The sequence below is a fragment of the Pelophylax lessonae genome (assembly GCF_965119305.1).
Source record: "Pelophylax lessonae genome assembly, chromosome: 4".
In the NCBI taxonomy this organism is placed as follows: Eukaryota; Metazoa; Chordata; class Amphibia; order Anura; family Ranidae; genus Pelophylax; species Pelophylax lessonae.
This window is the reverse complement of record NC_138771.1, coordinates 655,413,933-655,431,360: the sequence shown is the minus strand read 5'-3', so window position 1 is coordinate 655,431,360 and position 17,428 is coordinate 655,413,933. Positions and strand designations below refer to the sequence as shown.

Genomic DNA, 17,428 nt, shown 5'->3' with positions numbered 1-17,428 from the left:
TCTGGGTCAATTACCTAGATAGTATGGAAGCCATGGGATCAGCATGGCAGCCAGGGAACTAGTATTTTTTGAAGAAGTAGTTCCCAAGGTTTGCTGCTATACTTCCTCCCTACATGTCCCCTATAATACAATTGTGTAGGATGCAGACAGGTTAGTGTGTGATGATATATTAGCAGTATGTGTCTCCTTTTTATGTCCTGTACATCCTGGGGAAGGTGAGAGCTCTATGCTGCTCTGTACAGACACACACCGGGTTATACCGCTCCTCTTCCTCTGCCCCCCAACCTGCTCTATTGTCATCCTTCACCCCTCTGCAGATCCTCTCCCCTCCCCCGATCTCCAAGAGTCCTCCCAGTACAGATGGAGCTCATCACCCACCACCATCTACCAGACCTCACTTCTGTCCTTCCCAGTCCCCTCCCCCTAAATGGGGTCATGTGACCTCTCCTAGATGTAGAGGTGACCACATCCTATCCCATCACAATGACCGCACTGCATTCTCTGTACTGATGGATCATCTCCACCCTCTGTGTCTGATCATGGCTGCACATAGCGCCATCATCAGGAGGAGGGGCAGAACATAGGGGGAAGGGTGGTGGAAGGGAAATTGCTGATATAACATGGGAACTTCCTGTTTGGAGAATTAAAGTAGAACTAAAGGAAACATTTTTTTTTTAACCCCTCTTAGTATTTTATTACCATCTGTTTTCCATTGGGGAGACTTCCCTTCACTTCCTCTCCACTAGCCAAAACAGGAAGTGACAGGAAATCCCTCCAATCCCTGGTTGTCACCAAAACCAGTGTCCCCTTTAGAAGATTTCCCCTCTATTCCAGTTCTGGTATCAACTCAGAATTTGGGGATAACATTCACCAGGACAAATAGAGAGGGGGGCTCTGTCTAAATAGGAGACCACAATAAAAACCTGACAGGGGCTCTAATCCCTCTCCACTCTATTCAAAACTATAAAAAGATGTGCCTTTAGTTATATGATAGATAGATAGATAGATAGATAGATAGATAGATAGATAGATAGATAGATAGATAGATAGATAGATAGATAGATAGAATCCCCCTCGCTAGAGATGCACCAATGCTGTTTTTTTTTATCGGTGAGTCTGAGTACTGATCATTTGCTTTGCAATTCATGGCCATAGAAAATTAATGGGTGCAAATCGCACTGCAAAGAATTGCATGTAATATTAAACAGGAATACAGTGTGATTACTGTCCAAGTTGCATGCGGTTTCCCGCACCGCTCCTGTGTGTACCTAGGGCTGTCATAGTGATTTCAGCCTGGGTTCACACAGGAGCAGTGCGGGAAACCTTATGTGATTCAGACAGGAATCGCACCCCATTCCTGTTCAAATTCCATGGGATTCTTTGCAGTGTGATTTGCGGCCATTCATTTTCTATGGACACAAAGTATCGGTTTCGGTATGGGGAGCATTTTCACGAGTACTAGTAAAAATAATCTGTATCGGTGCATCCCCACCCCTCACTATAATTATACAGTTATTCCAGCCAATCACAGTGATCTGAGAGGGAGCATATGGAGAAGTCTTATAGAAATATATTTATCATAGAAAAGCCTGTGGGACCATTAACATATAATAGATGCTCTATCCCTTTAAAACAATCAATTAGTATAAAATAATTGCAATCATCATAGTAGAAATAAAAATTGAAAACAATCACATTAGAACTCAGTGCAAGAAATAAGTGTATATCCCTTTAAGTATGAAGCCATATGAATGAAAGTTCATTAGTGAAGCCGAAAAAATTCTTTATCCAAGTAATGTGATGTGCCAAAATCTCTCCACTCCAGTGCTAACCTCATTGTATTCCACAGACCGAGTGCTCAGGATTCCTTCCCCTTCTCATCCACACAGATCTTTATACAATCTCTCATTACACCTATCCCAGCATGGAGGGGCTCAGTGAAGGTGGTGGTGAAGGTGTGGAGGTGTCGGATCGGGACACACAGATCATAAAAGGAGATCCGCCCGGCCTCATAATCCAGATATATCCTGACCCTGTTACTGGAGATATTGGGGGGTAAGCGGATCCCTTTACTGTCATGTATCAACACATACTGATCATCTTTCCTGTACAAACCCCAGGACTTGTTATTACATCCAATCGCTGACTGATCTCCTCTCCTGTCTATACTGGGGTAACACATCCCGACTCTCCACCAATCTGATCCCCCGACATCCACTTCCCAGTAATATCTCCCTGAGGAGAAACTCCGACTGCTCAACACCTGAGGACAATCCTGAAATCTCTCTGGTGTTTCTGGACGATTCTGGTTTCTATCTGACCTGGATACAGTTTTCCTGTCATCTGATATATGTAGATTATTATGGGCTGTGTTTCCATCCAGTAATATGTCTGCAGCTCCCTGTATATAGAAGTCTACATTTACCTCTGTTATTATATCAGATAATGTGTGTAATGTGTGTGATATCCCAGCCACATCCAGACCCCCTCCATCATGGAGGAGCTTCTCATGTCTCTCTCTGTCCTCATTATCTCCATCCTCAGTATCACACAAGTCACCTGTGTCTGATTCCTGTAAGACAGTCAGTGGATCCGTCATGTTACACAGCTCCTCAATGTGACGCATCTTCCTGGACAGCTCCTCCTTCTTTATTTCCAGATCCCGGATGGAGATGGAGATCCGCTCTGCCTGCCCGGAGATTTCCCTCAGGATTCTCTCCTCCAGATCTTCCAGACGTCTCCTGAGATCTCTAAACAGGGCAGTGACTCTCTCGGTGTCACCAGCTGCTTTTTCTTCTACTTTCCTCCTGTGTTCCTGCAGACTCTGGACTCTTTCCTCCGTCTCCTCTCTCTTTATCAGAAGTTTCTGCAGAACATTCCTCAGTGTCTCCTTCTTCTTCTTAGAAGCCTCATCCAGCATCTCCACCTGGTGTCCCCGATGTTCTCCAGCCAAAGTGCAGGACACACAGATACAGGTATCATCCTCAGTACAGTAATACTCCAGGATCTTCTTATGGACGGAGCATTTCCTGCTCTCCATGGACAAGGTGGGGTCACATAAGATGTGTTCTGGGGACTTTTTGTGGACTCTCAGGTGTTTATCACACAGAGAAACCTCACAGTGTAGACAGGATCTAACAGCAGGTACGGAATAGTCCACACAGTAAGTACAGAAGACCCCGGACTCCTCCTGATCAGGCTGAGCAGACAGGAAATTCTCCACTATGTTACGCAGTGTTATGTTCCTCTGCAGTGCAGGCCGATCCGGAAACTTCTCTCTGCATTCAGGACAGGAATATCCTCCAGACCCCCCCTGTGTATCCAGCACACAATCAATACAGACCCGACAGAAGTTGTGTCCGCATCTCAGCATTACAGGATCTGTATAAATGTTCAGACAGACGGAACATTCTAGCTCAGCTCTCAGATCAGCAGACGCCATCGCTGACTGCAGAAGAGAGAAATGAAACTAAAAGTCTCTGACTCCGGGGAAGAATGCAGTTGGGAGGGGTGACCTCCTCCTACACAGGGTGAGGCTGGGCTGTGACTTCTACTTTATTCATAGGATTCGTTATATGGAGGGACACCAATATTGGAGGAATATCATACATAACAATGTGCGTGTCTCAGGAAAATATAGGTCACTTAGGGCCGGTGTCAACAAACTTCCGTGTAGAACTGATTTTCTCCCCATACAAGTGAATAGGAATGCAAAAACCGATTAAAACTGTCGCAGATTAACCTTTTGCCGACCAGCTCCATAGTTTTACTGTGGCAGGTTGGCTCTATTACGCAAAATGAGGTTCCTGTACGTTGTTTCATGTAATAGACAGTGGGGGCGCACGTGATGGCCAGAGGGGGAGCCAATCAGCAGGTCAGGTGGACACGATATCCACCGACCACCCGCGATCGATCTCCATAGAGTTAGAATGGCAGCCTGCCGATGTAAACAAGGCAGACCGCCGTTCTGTCACAGATGAACACAGGGATCTTGTGTTCCTACTATTTAGGAACACGGATCTGTGTGTTCATCTATTGAGTCCATCCCACACACAGTTAGAAAGCACCCCCTAGGGCAGTGATAGCAAACCTTGGCACCCCAGATGTTTTGGAACTACATTTCCCATGATGCTCATGCACTCTGCAGTGTAGTTGAGCATCATGGGAAATTTAGTTCCAAAACATCTGGGGTGCCAAGGTTCGCCATCACTGCCCTAGGGACACACTTAACTCTTTTATTGCCTCTGGTGTTAACCCCTTCCCTGCCAGTTTCATTAGTACAGTGACAGTGCATATTTTAAGCACTGATTACTGCAGTAATGTCACTGGTCCCCTCAAAAGTGTCAGTTAGGTGTCCGATCTGTCCGCCGCAATGTCGCAGTCCCGCAAAAAAAAAAAAAACGCTCATCGCCGCCATTACTAGTAAAAAAAAAAAAATAGAAATATATAAAAATGACATAAATCTTTCCCCTAGTTTGTAGACGTGATAACTTTTGTGCAAAACCAATCAAAATGCACTTATTCTGATTTTTTTTACCAAAAATATGTAGCAGAATACAAATTGGCCTAAATTGATGAAAACATTAAATTTTTTTAATTTTATTTATGTTTTATTGGATGTTATATAGCAAAAAGTAAAAAAAATATATATTTTTTTCAAAATTGTTGATCTTTTTTTGTTTCTAGCGCAAAAAAATAAAAACTGTAGAGGTGATCAAATACCGCCAAAAGAAAGCTCTATTTGAGGGGAAAAAAAGGACATGAATTTAATTTGGGTACATTGTTGTACGACCGCGCAATTGTCAGTCAAAGTAACGCAGTGCCGGATCACCAAAAATGGCCTGGTCATTAAGGGGGGTAAAACCTTCCAGGACTGAAGTGATTAAAGCAATAAAACAGCTACTAAACTGTTCTTTGTAGTCCTACAGACCAGCAAGCTGATTTGTTACTTGTGGTTCCACAGTCATAACATGCAAAGCTGTTTTTTTTTTTATTGTGTAGCACTTTTCCCAGCCACGTTGCTGGATATGGGTCCGCCAGGGTTACCGCTAGCAAAAATAAAACATTTAAGCATGTTCTCCAAGTATGAGCACTGAGAAAAGGAACAGTCCGGGATCTTTGGTTTTGTATATATTTTAGGAACTTGGATGGGAGAAGGGAATGAGTGGGATACTCCTCTGGCTGAACTATACACAAAAGAATGGGACACTGAGAAAAATGCCTCTTGACGCTGGCTGAATGCCGGTCAATGCCCGATGGCGCTAGTTAACGCTGATTTGCTGTTTGTGCACTTGAACTGACTTCTGACACCTCCTTGTGACTCAAAAGTCCTTATGCTGCTCCCTTTAGCCCTCCTGGCTGAGGTAGCTACTTGTGAATACTGCTGCAACTCTTAACGCTTCAGGGCCCACACTGGCACCCCCTTTCTCTTCAGGGCCCACACTGGAACCCCCTTTATCTTCAGGACTTAGACTCTGGCACCCCCTTTCTAAGCCTTCTCTACTGCTTAGCTGGCTCCTGGATCCAACTGACCTTCCGCAGTGTTCCCCTATCCGAGGCAGACCCCGGGGGTAGTTTACAGTACTCCGACACTGCTTTCCTGGAAACTCCTGCCCCAGCAGCTTCGCTTGGTCCTCAGCACACTGGATCCCTTCTCTGCAGCTCAGCTTAACCCTCTGTCCTCTTAGGCCGAATGCCTAGGACATTTGCCTCACGCTGACAGGAGGAGAGACAGCCGTCACCTCCGTCCTGGGACTCTGCTTCCCACAAAGACATCCTGTCATGTGCTCCCCCCAGACTTATACCTCTTCCCAGGATGCATTGTGGCAGAATCTGCCCTCTGGGATAGATACAAGCCCTGGTGTGCTAATGGCCAGGTTTCCTCCACTGTCCAATAAGAGCCCTCATTGGACACAGTGGGGAGACTCCCCAGACTAAACAGTCACACCTGGAAACACATGACAGCCTAGCTGAACAATTAGGCCCATCTGATAAGCAGACAAGGCCCCCTTATAGTTTGCCTAGCACCTACCTATAGAGGGTGCTACAATTGCGGAAACAGGCGCTCTGTTCTGACCTTGTTCCTGCACGGGACTGAGTACTATAGACGTCGGCCAGCCTCACCTGCTGAATAATATAATCAGCTCACAGCTAGTCCCTGCTAAGCTTGGCTACCTGTCACTCCACAGCCAATCAGAGTGGTTGCATCCTTCCAGAGAGGCTCAGATCAGCAGACGCCATCGCTGACAGCAGAAAGCAAAGTGACAGTTAAAGTGTTTGTAACCCAAAAAAAAAAAAAAGAGCTCCTGTTCCCTTATAGAAGGTTAAACAGCACAGTGCTTGTACTGTCTACCCTGTCCCTCTGGAAGCTGTATAAAACCTGGCTAACCCTGCCTGGTTCTGCCCTCCTCTGAGCCCTGACACCGTGGTTCGTTTACGTGTCCCTGCTGTCCGCAGCTCCCCTCTGTCTTCCTCTCCCCTCCCTCTCCCTGCCTGTTAGCTCCTGTGTCTGTGTGAGCTGTCAGCACCCCCCCCCTGCTGCTGTTAGTAATAAACAAAACTTCTAAAAATTTACTACCAGCCCCTCTCTTTTACCCCGTCGTGCTGACAAAACGCAAATATGCGGCTTCAGCTTTAAGGGGTTGTACTGGAGTGACTCCTGCAGCTAGAGGCATCACCCCGGTACCGTTGTTTGGAGCCAATAGTCGGCTTTCTTGTAATAAAACCGATGCAGCTGAGCAGCCACTCAGTTGTTACTGCAAGGAGTGGGAGGTGGCGCCTTCCGCGGCTCGCCTGGGTCTCCCGTCCCACTGGGAGACCCGAGCGACCAGCCGACACGTCCACCGGCTGGCCAAAGAGCCAAACAAAGCCAGATTAAGCTCTGATCGGAGCTCTGATGTAAAAACCTGGAAGGGACGTCATGACATCACTTCTGGGTACCGGAGCCTTAAAGGTGCCAAATTAAAAATAAAAAAAAATGACAGCATTCAAAACAGCCAAACTTGGCGTTTTGAATACTTTGAAGTGCAGCAGAAGGATTTGGGGTCTTTTAGACCCCCAATCCCTCCATAAAGAGTACATGTCACTGCCTATTACCGTCACATGAAATGTTTACATTCCTTGACAGCAATAAAAGTGATCAAGATTTTTTTTAAAGGGACAGTGTAAAAATAAAATTAATAAAAAAACTAAGGAGAAAAAAAAAATGAAAGCGCCCCATCCCTTTATGCACACGTGCAGAAGTGAACGCATATGTAAACGGTGTTCAAACCACACATGTGAGTTATCGCTGCAATCTTTAGGGGGAATAATTCTGGCACAAAACCTCCTCTGTAACTCTAAACAGGTAACCGTTATCATTTTTTAACGCATCGCCTTTGGAGATTTTTAAGTACTGTAGTTTGTCACCATTCCACAAGTGTGTGCAATTTTAAAAATGTGGGGTATATATTCACTCAGCATAACATTATCTTTCACATTATAGAAAAATTGGGCTAACTTTACTGTTTTGGTTCTTTTTTTTTTCCATGAAAGTGTATTTCTTCCAAAAAAATTGCATTTGAAAGACTGCTGCGTAAATACCCTATGACATAAAATATTGAAACAATCGCCATTTTATTCTCTAGGGTCTCTGCTAAAAAAAAAAATATATATATATATATATATATATATATATAATGTGTATGTGTGTGTATGTGTGTGTGTGTGTGTGGGGGGGGGGGGGTTCTAAGTTATTTTCTAGAAAAAAATAACTAATTTTAAAGCAACAAATGTCAGAAAAAGGCTTAGTCATGAAGGGGTTAGGCAGCCATATTGCACGGTGTTGTTAAAAACGAAGCCTGTAAATACCCTTTTTCATGTATCTATAGGCCGGTCACATGACTCCTGACTGCTCTTCTCCCCTATCTAAGGGCTACAGCAGGAGAGGCTGAGCAGCCAGCATGGTGGTCATGTGACCTCCCTGGCTGACGTCAGAGGGAGATCTTGGCCCCTCCCCCTGTAGCCCTGGATCGAAGTATTAGAGCGGTCGGGAGTCACATGACCGGCCTGAAGATACATGAAAAAATGTATTTAGAGGCTTCAATTTTACCAAACACTTACACAGTGCATTATGGCTGCTTAAAAGAGTAGGGCTGGCAGTGAACCATAGTGTAAGGTTACAAACCCTTTAAAGTCTCTGATACTGGGAAGGAATGCAGTCAAGTGTTTATTAATTTCCTACTCGGGGCAAGGCTGACCTTGGACTCATGCTATCAGGTATCAAGTGCTGGAGGCCAATGGAGAGAGGGCTTCCCTTGCATCTAAGTTCCAAACTCCCCTGGAGATGAGACAGGAGGAGTTAGGCCCAAAGTCGCACAGGTCGCCTGCAGAGTTGCTTGCAGAAAAGGGTTCAGGGATACCGCTGTTGTGCTGCGGGGTTACTGCAGGCAGGTGGCACCTGTGAGATGAAGCAGGTACTTGGGATCGCTGAGACAGAGGGTGGTTGATTCAATCCAAGGTTCGATGCCAGGTGGGTAGCGGAGGAGACAAGGTCAAGTGGTAGCCAAGGTCTGGACAGGTAGCAGGCAGAGGAGATCCGTTAAACAAGCCGAGGTCAAAGTCAGGAAGCAAGCTGGAGATGGAGGTGTAACAAGCCGAGTCAGGAACCAGGAATCACAGGAAACAGGATGTTGGTAGAAGCTGAAGATCAAACAGCACTTAGAGAAGGGCTGGCTCCCTTATAAAGGCCCAGGTGAGGGGCTGACGGAGATGCTGGGTCCTAGAGCCCTTCTCCTATTCTGACGGATACTGGGTCCTAGAGCCCTCCTGCTATTGGTACCCTGACAGTGCCCCCCCCCCAATGGGCAGCCTCCGGATGCCCAACCGGGCCATCTTCCTCGGATATCTGGCATGAAATTCCCGAAGGAGTCTAGGGGCATGTATGTTGATCTTAGGTTCCCAAGAGCTTTCTTCGGGTGGATACCCCTTCTATTTGATCAGATATTGGATTTGCCTGCCATGTTTCCTGCAATCCAATATTGACTCCACCTCATATTCTGTTTCTTCACCAACAGTTACTGATGGTGGAGGAAGGTCCACTCTCCCAGGAAATGGATCCGGAATGGCCGATTTTAGGAGAGAGGCATGAAAAACTGGGTGAATCCTATAAGAATCTGGCAGGGATAATTCAAAAGCCACTGGGTTTACCTCTCGTTTAATTGGAAACGGACCAATGTATTTAGGCCCCAGCTTCTTCGATGGGCAAGGCAGTTTCAGATTGGCCGTAGACAGCCATATCTCATCCCCAATTTTAAAGGAGGAATTCCCCCTGCGTTTCTTGTCAAAAAATTTCTTGTAGTCGGTTTGAGCCTTCAGTATGCATTCTTGAAGGGTTTGATAGTTTTGCTGTATAAAAGCGAGTCTGTCCTGGACCGCAGGTACTGCAGATTTGGATATAGTGTCAGGCAAGGCAAGTGGGTGGAATCCATAGTTGGCCCAGAATGGAGACTGGTTTGTGGCAGAGTGTAGTGAATTGTTATAAGCAAACTCCGCAAATGGAAGCAACGAGGCCCAGTCATCCTGTGAAAAGGCTGAGAAACAGCGGAGGTACTGCTCCAAGGTTTGATTCGTACGCTCTGTTTGTCCATTGCTCTGAGGATGGTAAGCTGATGAGAGGCAAAGTTCTATTTTCAGGGCGTTACACAGAGCTCTCCAAAACTTGGAGGTAAATTGAACCCCCCGATCAGAAACAATGCTTCTGGGAAAGCCGTGGAGTCTCACAATTTCCTTGAGGAAGATGTGGGCAGTCTCGGTTGCTGAAGGAGTGCCTACCAAGGGTAGGAAATGGGCCATCTTCGACAGGCGATCCACCACCATAATGGCAGTAAAACCCTCCGAGGGCGGAAGCTCCACAATAAAATCCATCGAGATACCTTCCCATGGACGGTTAGGAATAGCTAAGGGTCTCAGTAGTCCCCAGGGCCTTGTGTTGTCACCCTTGCTACGTAGGCACACAGAGCAGGATTTAACATAGGCTCTATTGTCTCGACTAAGGTTGGGGCACCAGAAGGACCGTTGGATGAGCTCACTTGTTTTACGAACTCCAAAGTGGCCAGCTAACTGTTGGTCGTGGTACGTCTTGAAGACCTGAAGCCTTGCCTCCTGAGGCACGAAGATCTTATCCTGGTGCCAGAGTAGTCCATCTTGTTTCCTTAACGAGACCTGCTCAGATTCAGGGCATGAAGCAGAGGCTCGTTCAATGACCGATTTCAAGCTGGGTTGAATCAATAAAAAGTTCTGGGCGGAAAGAATAGTGCTCGGTGGAGCAGGTTCTGTGGATTCAGGGAACATCCGGGACAAGGCGTCTGCCTTCCCGTTCTTGGATCCTGGTCTATAGGTTAATTGGAAGTTGAATCTTGAGAAGAATAATGCCCATCTAGCTTGTCGGGGTCTTAGACGTTTGGCGGACCTCAGATACTCTAAGTTTTTGTGGTCAGTAAAGATCATGATCGGGTGATTGGCGCCCTCCAATAGATATCTACACTCTTCGAAGGCCACTTTAATAGCCAGAAGCTCTCGGTCACCTACGTCGTAGTTTCTCTCTGCCTGGTTTAATTTCTTAGAGCAGAAGGCTACTGGGTGTAATAGAGCTTTTGGGCCCAGCCGCTGAGAAAGCACGGCTCCCGTTGCCACTTCAGAAGCATCTACTTCAAGAACGAAAGGGAGTGCTGGGTCCGGGTGTTGCAGCACCGGAGCAGAGGTAAACAAGGTTTTAAGTTTTTCAAAGGCTACTTGGGCTTCCTGATTCGAGAGGAAACGGGTATGGAGACGTGTGAGTTGAGTAATTGGGGCGATGATAGTGGAGAAGTCCTTAATAAATCTCTGGTAGAAATTGGCAAAGCCTACGAATCTTCAGACTCCCTTTCGGTCTGTAGGTGCAGGCCAGTCTAGGATTGCTGCGACCTTCTGGGGATCCATAGAGATTCCCCCAATGGAGGGAGATTACGAGGCCCAAAAATTGAATAGATTGTTTTTCAAAATCGCATTTCTCGGCCTTGGCATACAAACCGTGCCTGCGGAGGGTACTCAATACCTTCTTGAAGTGAATTCGGTGGAGCTCGAGAGAGGTGGAGAAGATCAGGATATCATCCAGGTAGACGATCAGAAATAAGTCAAGGTACTCTCGGAATATATCATTGACCAGGTGTTGAAATGTTGCGGGGGCGTTGCTTAACCCAAATGGCATTACGAGGTATTCGAAGTGGCCAAAGCGTGTTCTGAAGGCCATTTTCCACTCGTCCCCCTCTCTGATGCGAACCAGATTATAAGCCACTCTTAAGTCCAGTTTTGTAAATATCCGGGCCGCTCGAAACCTCTGGAACAACTCCGGAACGAGGGGAAGAGGGTACCTATTCTTGATGGTAATTTTGTTGAGTTCCCGGTAGTCGATGCAGGGTCTGAGGGAGTGGTCTTTTTTTTCAACAAAGAAGATGCCTGCTCCAGCAGGTGAGGAAGAGGGACGAATGAAACCTTTGGCTAGGTTCTCATCTATGTATTGTCTGAGAGTCTCCAATTCCACCTCGGACAAAGGGAAGATGCGCCCGAAGGGAATTTCTGCTCCAGGGAGCAATTCAATAGGACAGTCATATGATCGGTGTGGAGGCAGGGTTTCGGCTTTCTTTTTGTCTAAGACGTCAAGGTAGTCATGGTAGACTGAAGGGACTGCTAGACTGGTGTCTGTTGCTGGTTGTATGGTCAGGCTGGTATGGGGGTTGGTTAGCATGGGGATACCGCAATGCTGGCGGCAGTAGCTGGATGAGAAGGCGACCTCCCCTCGGGACCAGTCCACTGATGGGTTGTGGGCTTGTAGCCACGGGATTCCAAGAATAGCTGGAAAAATGGGAGATCTGATCACATCAAAACGGAGAAGTTCCTGGTGCCCTGTGTCTGTGGTTGTGAAAATAGGGACTGTTTCTTGGGTAACAGGTCCTGAACTAGGTGGACTTCCATCAGCTGTGTATCAGGTGTATGTCTAGTCTTTGATCCTTGGTAGTCAGAGGAATGTGCAGGTCTTTAGCCAGGTTGATGTCCAGGAAGCAGCTGCAAGCTCCAGAGTCAATTATTGCCTGCAGTTTGACCTCTCTTCCAGCCACCTGCAGAGAGATGGGGAGAATAATGTGAGTAGATAGTGATCCGGATAGCTGAAGATATGCAGGGTACCGGTGCCTGGACTTACTTGGCCGAATCGGACAGTTGCGAAGGTAGTGTCCTGATGCTCCACGGTAGAGACAGAGATTGTTTTGCCGCCTGCGTCCTCTTTCTTCTGGGGTTAGAGTGGGTCGAAGCAGACCAATCTGCATTGGTTCTATATTGGAGGTATTTAGAGGAGCAGCGGCAGGAGGTGTTGGAGCCGGGACCTTGGGCAGTACCCAGGTTGGCCTGAAAGGTCTGAGCACGCTCAAAGCGTCGCTCCCGTAGACGCCTATCTAGCTGGATGGAAGTTTGGATCAGAGTCTCTAGCGTGGCGGGAGCTTCAGACCTGGCCAGCTCATCCTTGATTGTTTCAGATAGGCCTAAACGGAATTGATACTTCAAAGCTGCATCATTCCATCCGGTATCAGCTACCCATCTATGGAACTCCCCAATGTAATCCTCTACTGGTCGTCTTCCCTGCACCAGGGAGTGAAGGGCAGACTCTGCGGTGACAGTTTTCTGTGGGTCATCATATAAAGTAGCCATGGCTTCAAAAAACAAGACTGAGTTCAGCACCTCATCCTTTCGTTCTAGGAGGTTATGGGCCCAGGATTGTGGTTCATCAGATAGAAGGGAGATGATGAACCCCACTCGGACAGTTTCTGAAGCAAAGGTCCTAGGTTGCAGGGCAAAGTAAAGTTCGCAGGCATTCCTGAAAGCTCTGAACCTCCGCTGGTCGCCTGAAAAGCACTCAGGAGTCGGAACTCTGGGCTCTGGAGGAGGCAGCACCACAGCGGGTGGAGCGGCAACAGCTGATGTGGAGGACGCTGGTGTAAAGGCGGGGCTAGAGGCTTGGTTGGATTCGGTGGAAGTCATAGAACCTGTGAGGGCATGGAACCGCCCCTCAAGTTTGAAGTAACCTTCCTGCAGATTTTTGACTGCTTGCGTCAGAGCCGCCATCTGCTGACATAGGGTTTCAAGTGCAGAAGCACCTCTCTCGGCCTCAGACATCCTGGCTGTTTGATACTATCAGGTATCAAGTGCTGGAGGCCAATGGAGAGAGGGCTTCCCTTGCAGCTAAGTTCCAAACTCCCCTGGAGATGAGACAGGAGGAGTTAGGCCCAAAGTCGCACAGGTCGCCTGCAGAGTTGCTTGCAGAAAAGGGTTCAGGGATACCGCTGTTGTGCTGCGGGGTTACTGCAGGCAGGTGGCACCTGTGAGATGAAGCAGGTACTTGGGATCGCTGAGACAGAGGGTGGTTGATTCAAGCCAAGGTTCGATGCCAGGTGGGTAGCGGAGGAGACAAGGTCAAGTGGTAGCCAAGGTCTGGACAGGTAGCAGGCAGAGGAGATCTGTTAAACAAGCCGAGGTCAAAGTCAGGAAGCAAGCTGGAGATGGAGGTGCAACAAGCCGAGTCAGGAACCAGGAATCACAGGAAACAGGAAACAGGATGTTGGTAGAAGCTGAATATCAAACAGCACTTAGAGAAGGGCCTACATACTGTATTCATATGATTAGTTATATGGAGGAACACAGATCATAAAAGGATCTCATACAGAAAAATGTGTCTGTCTGGGGAAATTAAAGACCATTGTGGGACAATTATTCTGTGGATTTGGAAACATGCGTTCTTCCTGTGAAATCCTCTTCACTAAAAGACAAAAATGACTAAGAAGAGAAGAGACATCTGCTCATCCTGCATCCTATTGCTGGAGTGCCCATACTGGCCATGAAATTCAGCTGATGTATGACAATGTTGGTTCTGCATTCATACTCTTCTCTCCCTATCACCAATAAAGATAAAGGAACAGTGGTTGCACATCTAACAGTTTCCAACAAGATGGAACACCTCTGTGTGCTGTAAGCCTCTGACGTTATAGGGTGTCCATTACTGTCCTCTAAGGACAATAGTGCCCATTCATCACAAGTGATTCAGACATGGGGATCATCATTTCCAAAAATCAGCCAAATAATGGTGAGCCCAAGATGAACTCCTTCTTAACAATGCCCGGTCATAGCTTGGTATGAATCATGGACCATATATCCATAGCTAATCACTCAACCTTGGTTGGAGTCAAGTCATTGCTAAACAGGCTCAGATCTGTTGCCAATGGATGGATTCCTTGTTAGTATTAGGAATCGGCGACTAAAACATACTCACTTTTATTAACATCACCCTCCTGACCCTTGTGACAATTTACACCACTGGGATCTCTTGGAAAGGACACCGGAGGATGGATATGACAGCACCTGGACTGCTGACTGGGCCAGTGAGGTCAGACATGTTATATCTAAATAAAACAGGCTGAGCTGAGTGGAATAAAACTTCAATGGGGCCATGTTACATCTACTGAGGATCAGACCGACCTCAACCCCGAAGATGAGAAGAGAACTTTGACATTCTAAACCCTGTCACCAGACCATTCATTCTAACAACAATCTTTACATACAATTATATGTGCATTAAATGCATTCCAATAATGTTGGTAAAAGTATCCCTTGTATAGACCCTCAAAAGTCCTGAGACTGCTGCTGAGTGCCCCCATCTTGGATTTGATCTCAGCAGACTCAAGTTCTACTCTATAGTATTCCTCTTCCCTCCTCCCCCGGCAGCTTCATAAAACATTTACTGAAGTGTTCAGCTTTAATATGACATATGGAAGTGTAACTTTTATCACCCAAAGAACAGCAGGGGCCCCATTCATCTGAAGTCTTTATAACACTGAGGGCAACAAATGAGGAGCGAGAGGAATGTATGTAGGCCAAACTTAGATCATTGGTCCAGTCTGCAGACCAAACAACTTTGTGTTTAAAATATTTTTTTATATTGAAAACTCTTTTTTTCTGTTAAATGATGGAAGTGAAAGTGGGGGTGGGGTGGGGTATCTTACAATTCTAATATTTTCTGTAGGAAGACATTCCCCTTTCCTGTGTCAGGAATTTGGGAGGTGAACACACAGCGTACATGGATATTCTGATGTTATATCTCAGCTCTTATACAGACACTAACACTGGAAGAACACCGGGGACTCCACACATAACGGAGACAACCTAGGTTATAATCCGGGCTGGTGGGGGCAATGTACTACTGATGGTCTCTCTTTATCCAACAATGTCCTCCATATATGAAATAGATGTGTTTGTAGTGCTGTTGTACAGAGGTTCTTTGTTCAAATATAATGTTTAGGACTAGAGTTGAGCGGACACCTGGATGTCCGTGTTCGGTGGGTCCGGCCGAACTTGAAAAAAAAAGTCCGGGTCCGGGTCCGTGACCCGGACTTTTTCCGAGCTTGACCCGGAGACCGAACCCCATTGAAGTCAATGGGGACCCGAACTTTCAGGCACTAAAATCGCCAGCACCTCCAAGGCATAAAGGGCAAGCTCAGGCCATGTGCCCAATTTGGAGACCCAGAAGTTGAAGGGGGCAGACCCATCATTCACTACATGTAGGCGTGTGCACACATACTGCTCCACCATGTTGGTGAAATGCTGCCTCCTGCTAAGACGTTCCATATGAGCTGCTGGTGCTGCTGTTTGTTGTGGCATGCTGACAAAGCTTTTCCACATTTCGGCCATGCTAACCCTGCCTTCTGAGGTGCTGGCGGTGCCCTGGTTGCGTTGGCGACCTCTTCCTCCTCCTCCTCTGCCTTGACCTTATGCTTCCACTGTGGCCCCCACTGTCAGGTGGGAATGCCAGCAGCATCGCGTCTACCAGCGTGCGCTTGTACTCGCGCCTCTTGCGATCGCGCTCCAGTGAGTGAATTAAGGACGGTACATTGTCCTTGTAACGGGGATCCAGCAGCATGGCCACCCAGTAATCAGCACAAGTTAGAATGTGGGCAACTCGGCGGTCGTTGTGGAGACACTGCAGCATGTAATCGCTCATGTGTGCCAGGCTGCCCAGAGGCAACGAATGGCTGTCCTCTGTGGGAGGTGTATCGTCTGTGTCCTCTGTATCCCCCCAGTCACGCACCAGTGATGGCCATGAGCTGGCCTGGGTGCCACCCTGCTGTGAACATGGTTCCATCTCCTCCTCCTCATCCTCCTCATCCTCCAGAACTGTGCCCCTGCTGGACAATTGTGTACCTGGCGTTTTGTGGGTGCAGAAACCCACCCTCGGAGCCACTTGTGAATGACTGCCCTGAAAGTCTTGGAAATGATCCCTCTTCCTCCTCCTCCTGTGCCACATCCTCTTCCATCATCGCCAGAATCGTTTTTTGTAGGAGGCATAGAAGTGGGATAGTTAAGCTGACAACGGCATCATCGGCACTGGCCATGTTGGTGGAGTACTCAAAACAGCGCAACAAGGCACACAGATCTCGCATGGAGGCCCAGTTATTGGTGGTGAAGTGGTGCTGTTCCGCAGAGCGACTCACGCGTTCGTGCTGCAGCTGAGACTCCACTATGGCCTGCTGCTGCTCGCACAGTCTTTGCAGCATGTGCAAGGTGGAGTTCCACCTTGTGGGCACGTCACATATGAGGCGGTGAGCGGGAAGGCCGAAGTTACGCTGCAGCGCTGACAGGCGAGCAGCAGCAGGGTGAGAACGCCGAAAATGAGCACAGACGGCCCGCACTTTCTGCAGCAGCTCTGACATATCGGGGTAATTTATAAGGAACCTCTGCACCACCAAATTCAGCACAAGCGCCAGGCAAGGGATGTGCGTCAAACCGGCTAGGCCCAGAGCTGCTATGAGATTTCGCCCGTTATCGCACACCACCAGGCCGGGCTTGAGGCTCGCTGGCAGCAACCACTCATCGGTCTGCTGTTTCATGCTCCTCCACAACTCCTGCGCGGTGTGTGGTTTTTCCCCCAAACAGGCAAGTTTTAAAACTGCCTGCTGTCGTTTACCCCTGGCTGTGCTGAAGTTGGTGGTGAACGTGTTACGCTGACCGGATGAGGAGGCGGTAGAGGATGAGGAAGTGGAGTAGGAGGAGTTAGGAACAGGAGGCAAACTGAAGCGCCCTGCAATCCTCGGTGGTGGAAGGACATGCGCCAAATTGCTATCCGCCTCAGGCCCAGCCGCCACTGCATTTACCCAGTGTGCCGTTAGAGAGATATAACGCCCCTGACCGTGCTTACTGGTCCACGTATCGGTAGTTAGGTGGACCTTGCCACAGATGGCGTTGCACAGTGCACACCTGATTTTTTTCCCCACTTGGTTGTGCAGGGAAGGGATGGCTTGCCTGGAAAAGTAGTGGCGGCTGGGCACGACGTACTGTGGGACAGCCACCGACATAAGGCTTTTAAAACTGTGCG

At 47.7% G+C, this 17,428-nt stretch overlaps 1 protein-coding gene across 1 annotated transcript in view; it reads right to left on the bottom strand.

The window, feature by feature from the left end:
- LOC309553051 (uncharacterized protein) overlaps positions 1-3,442 on the bottom strand; it is a gene marked incomplete at both ends in the record, with an annotated part of 115,989 nt that extends 112,547 nt beyond the window's left edge. Inside the window, one exon of the mRNA XM_082253949.1 lies at positions 2,134-3,442. Coding sequence (XP_082110075.1) covers positions 2,134-3,442 — 1,309 coding nt within the window. The remainder of the gene's footprint in view (positions 1-2,133) is intronic.
- Positions 3,443-17,428: the final 13,986 nt, after the last annotated feature.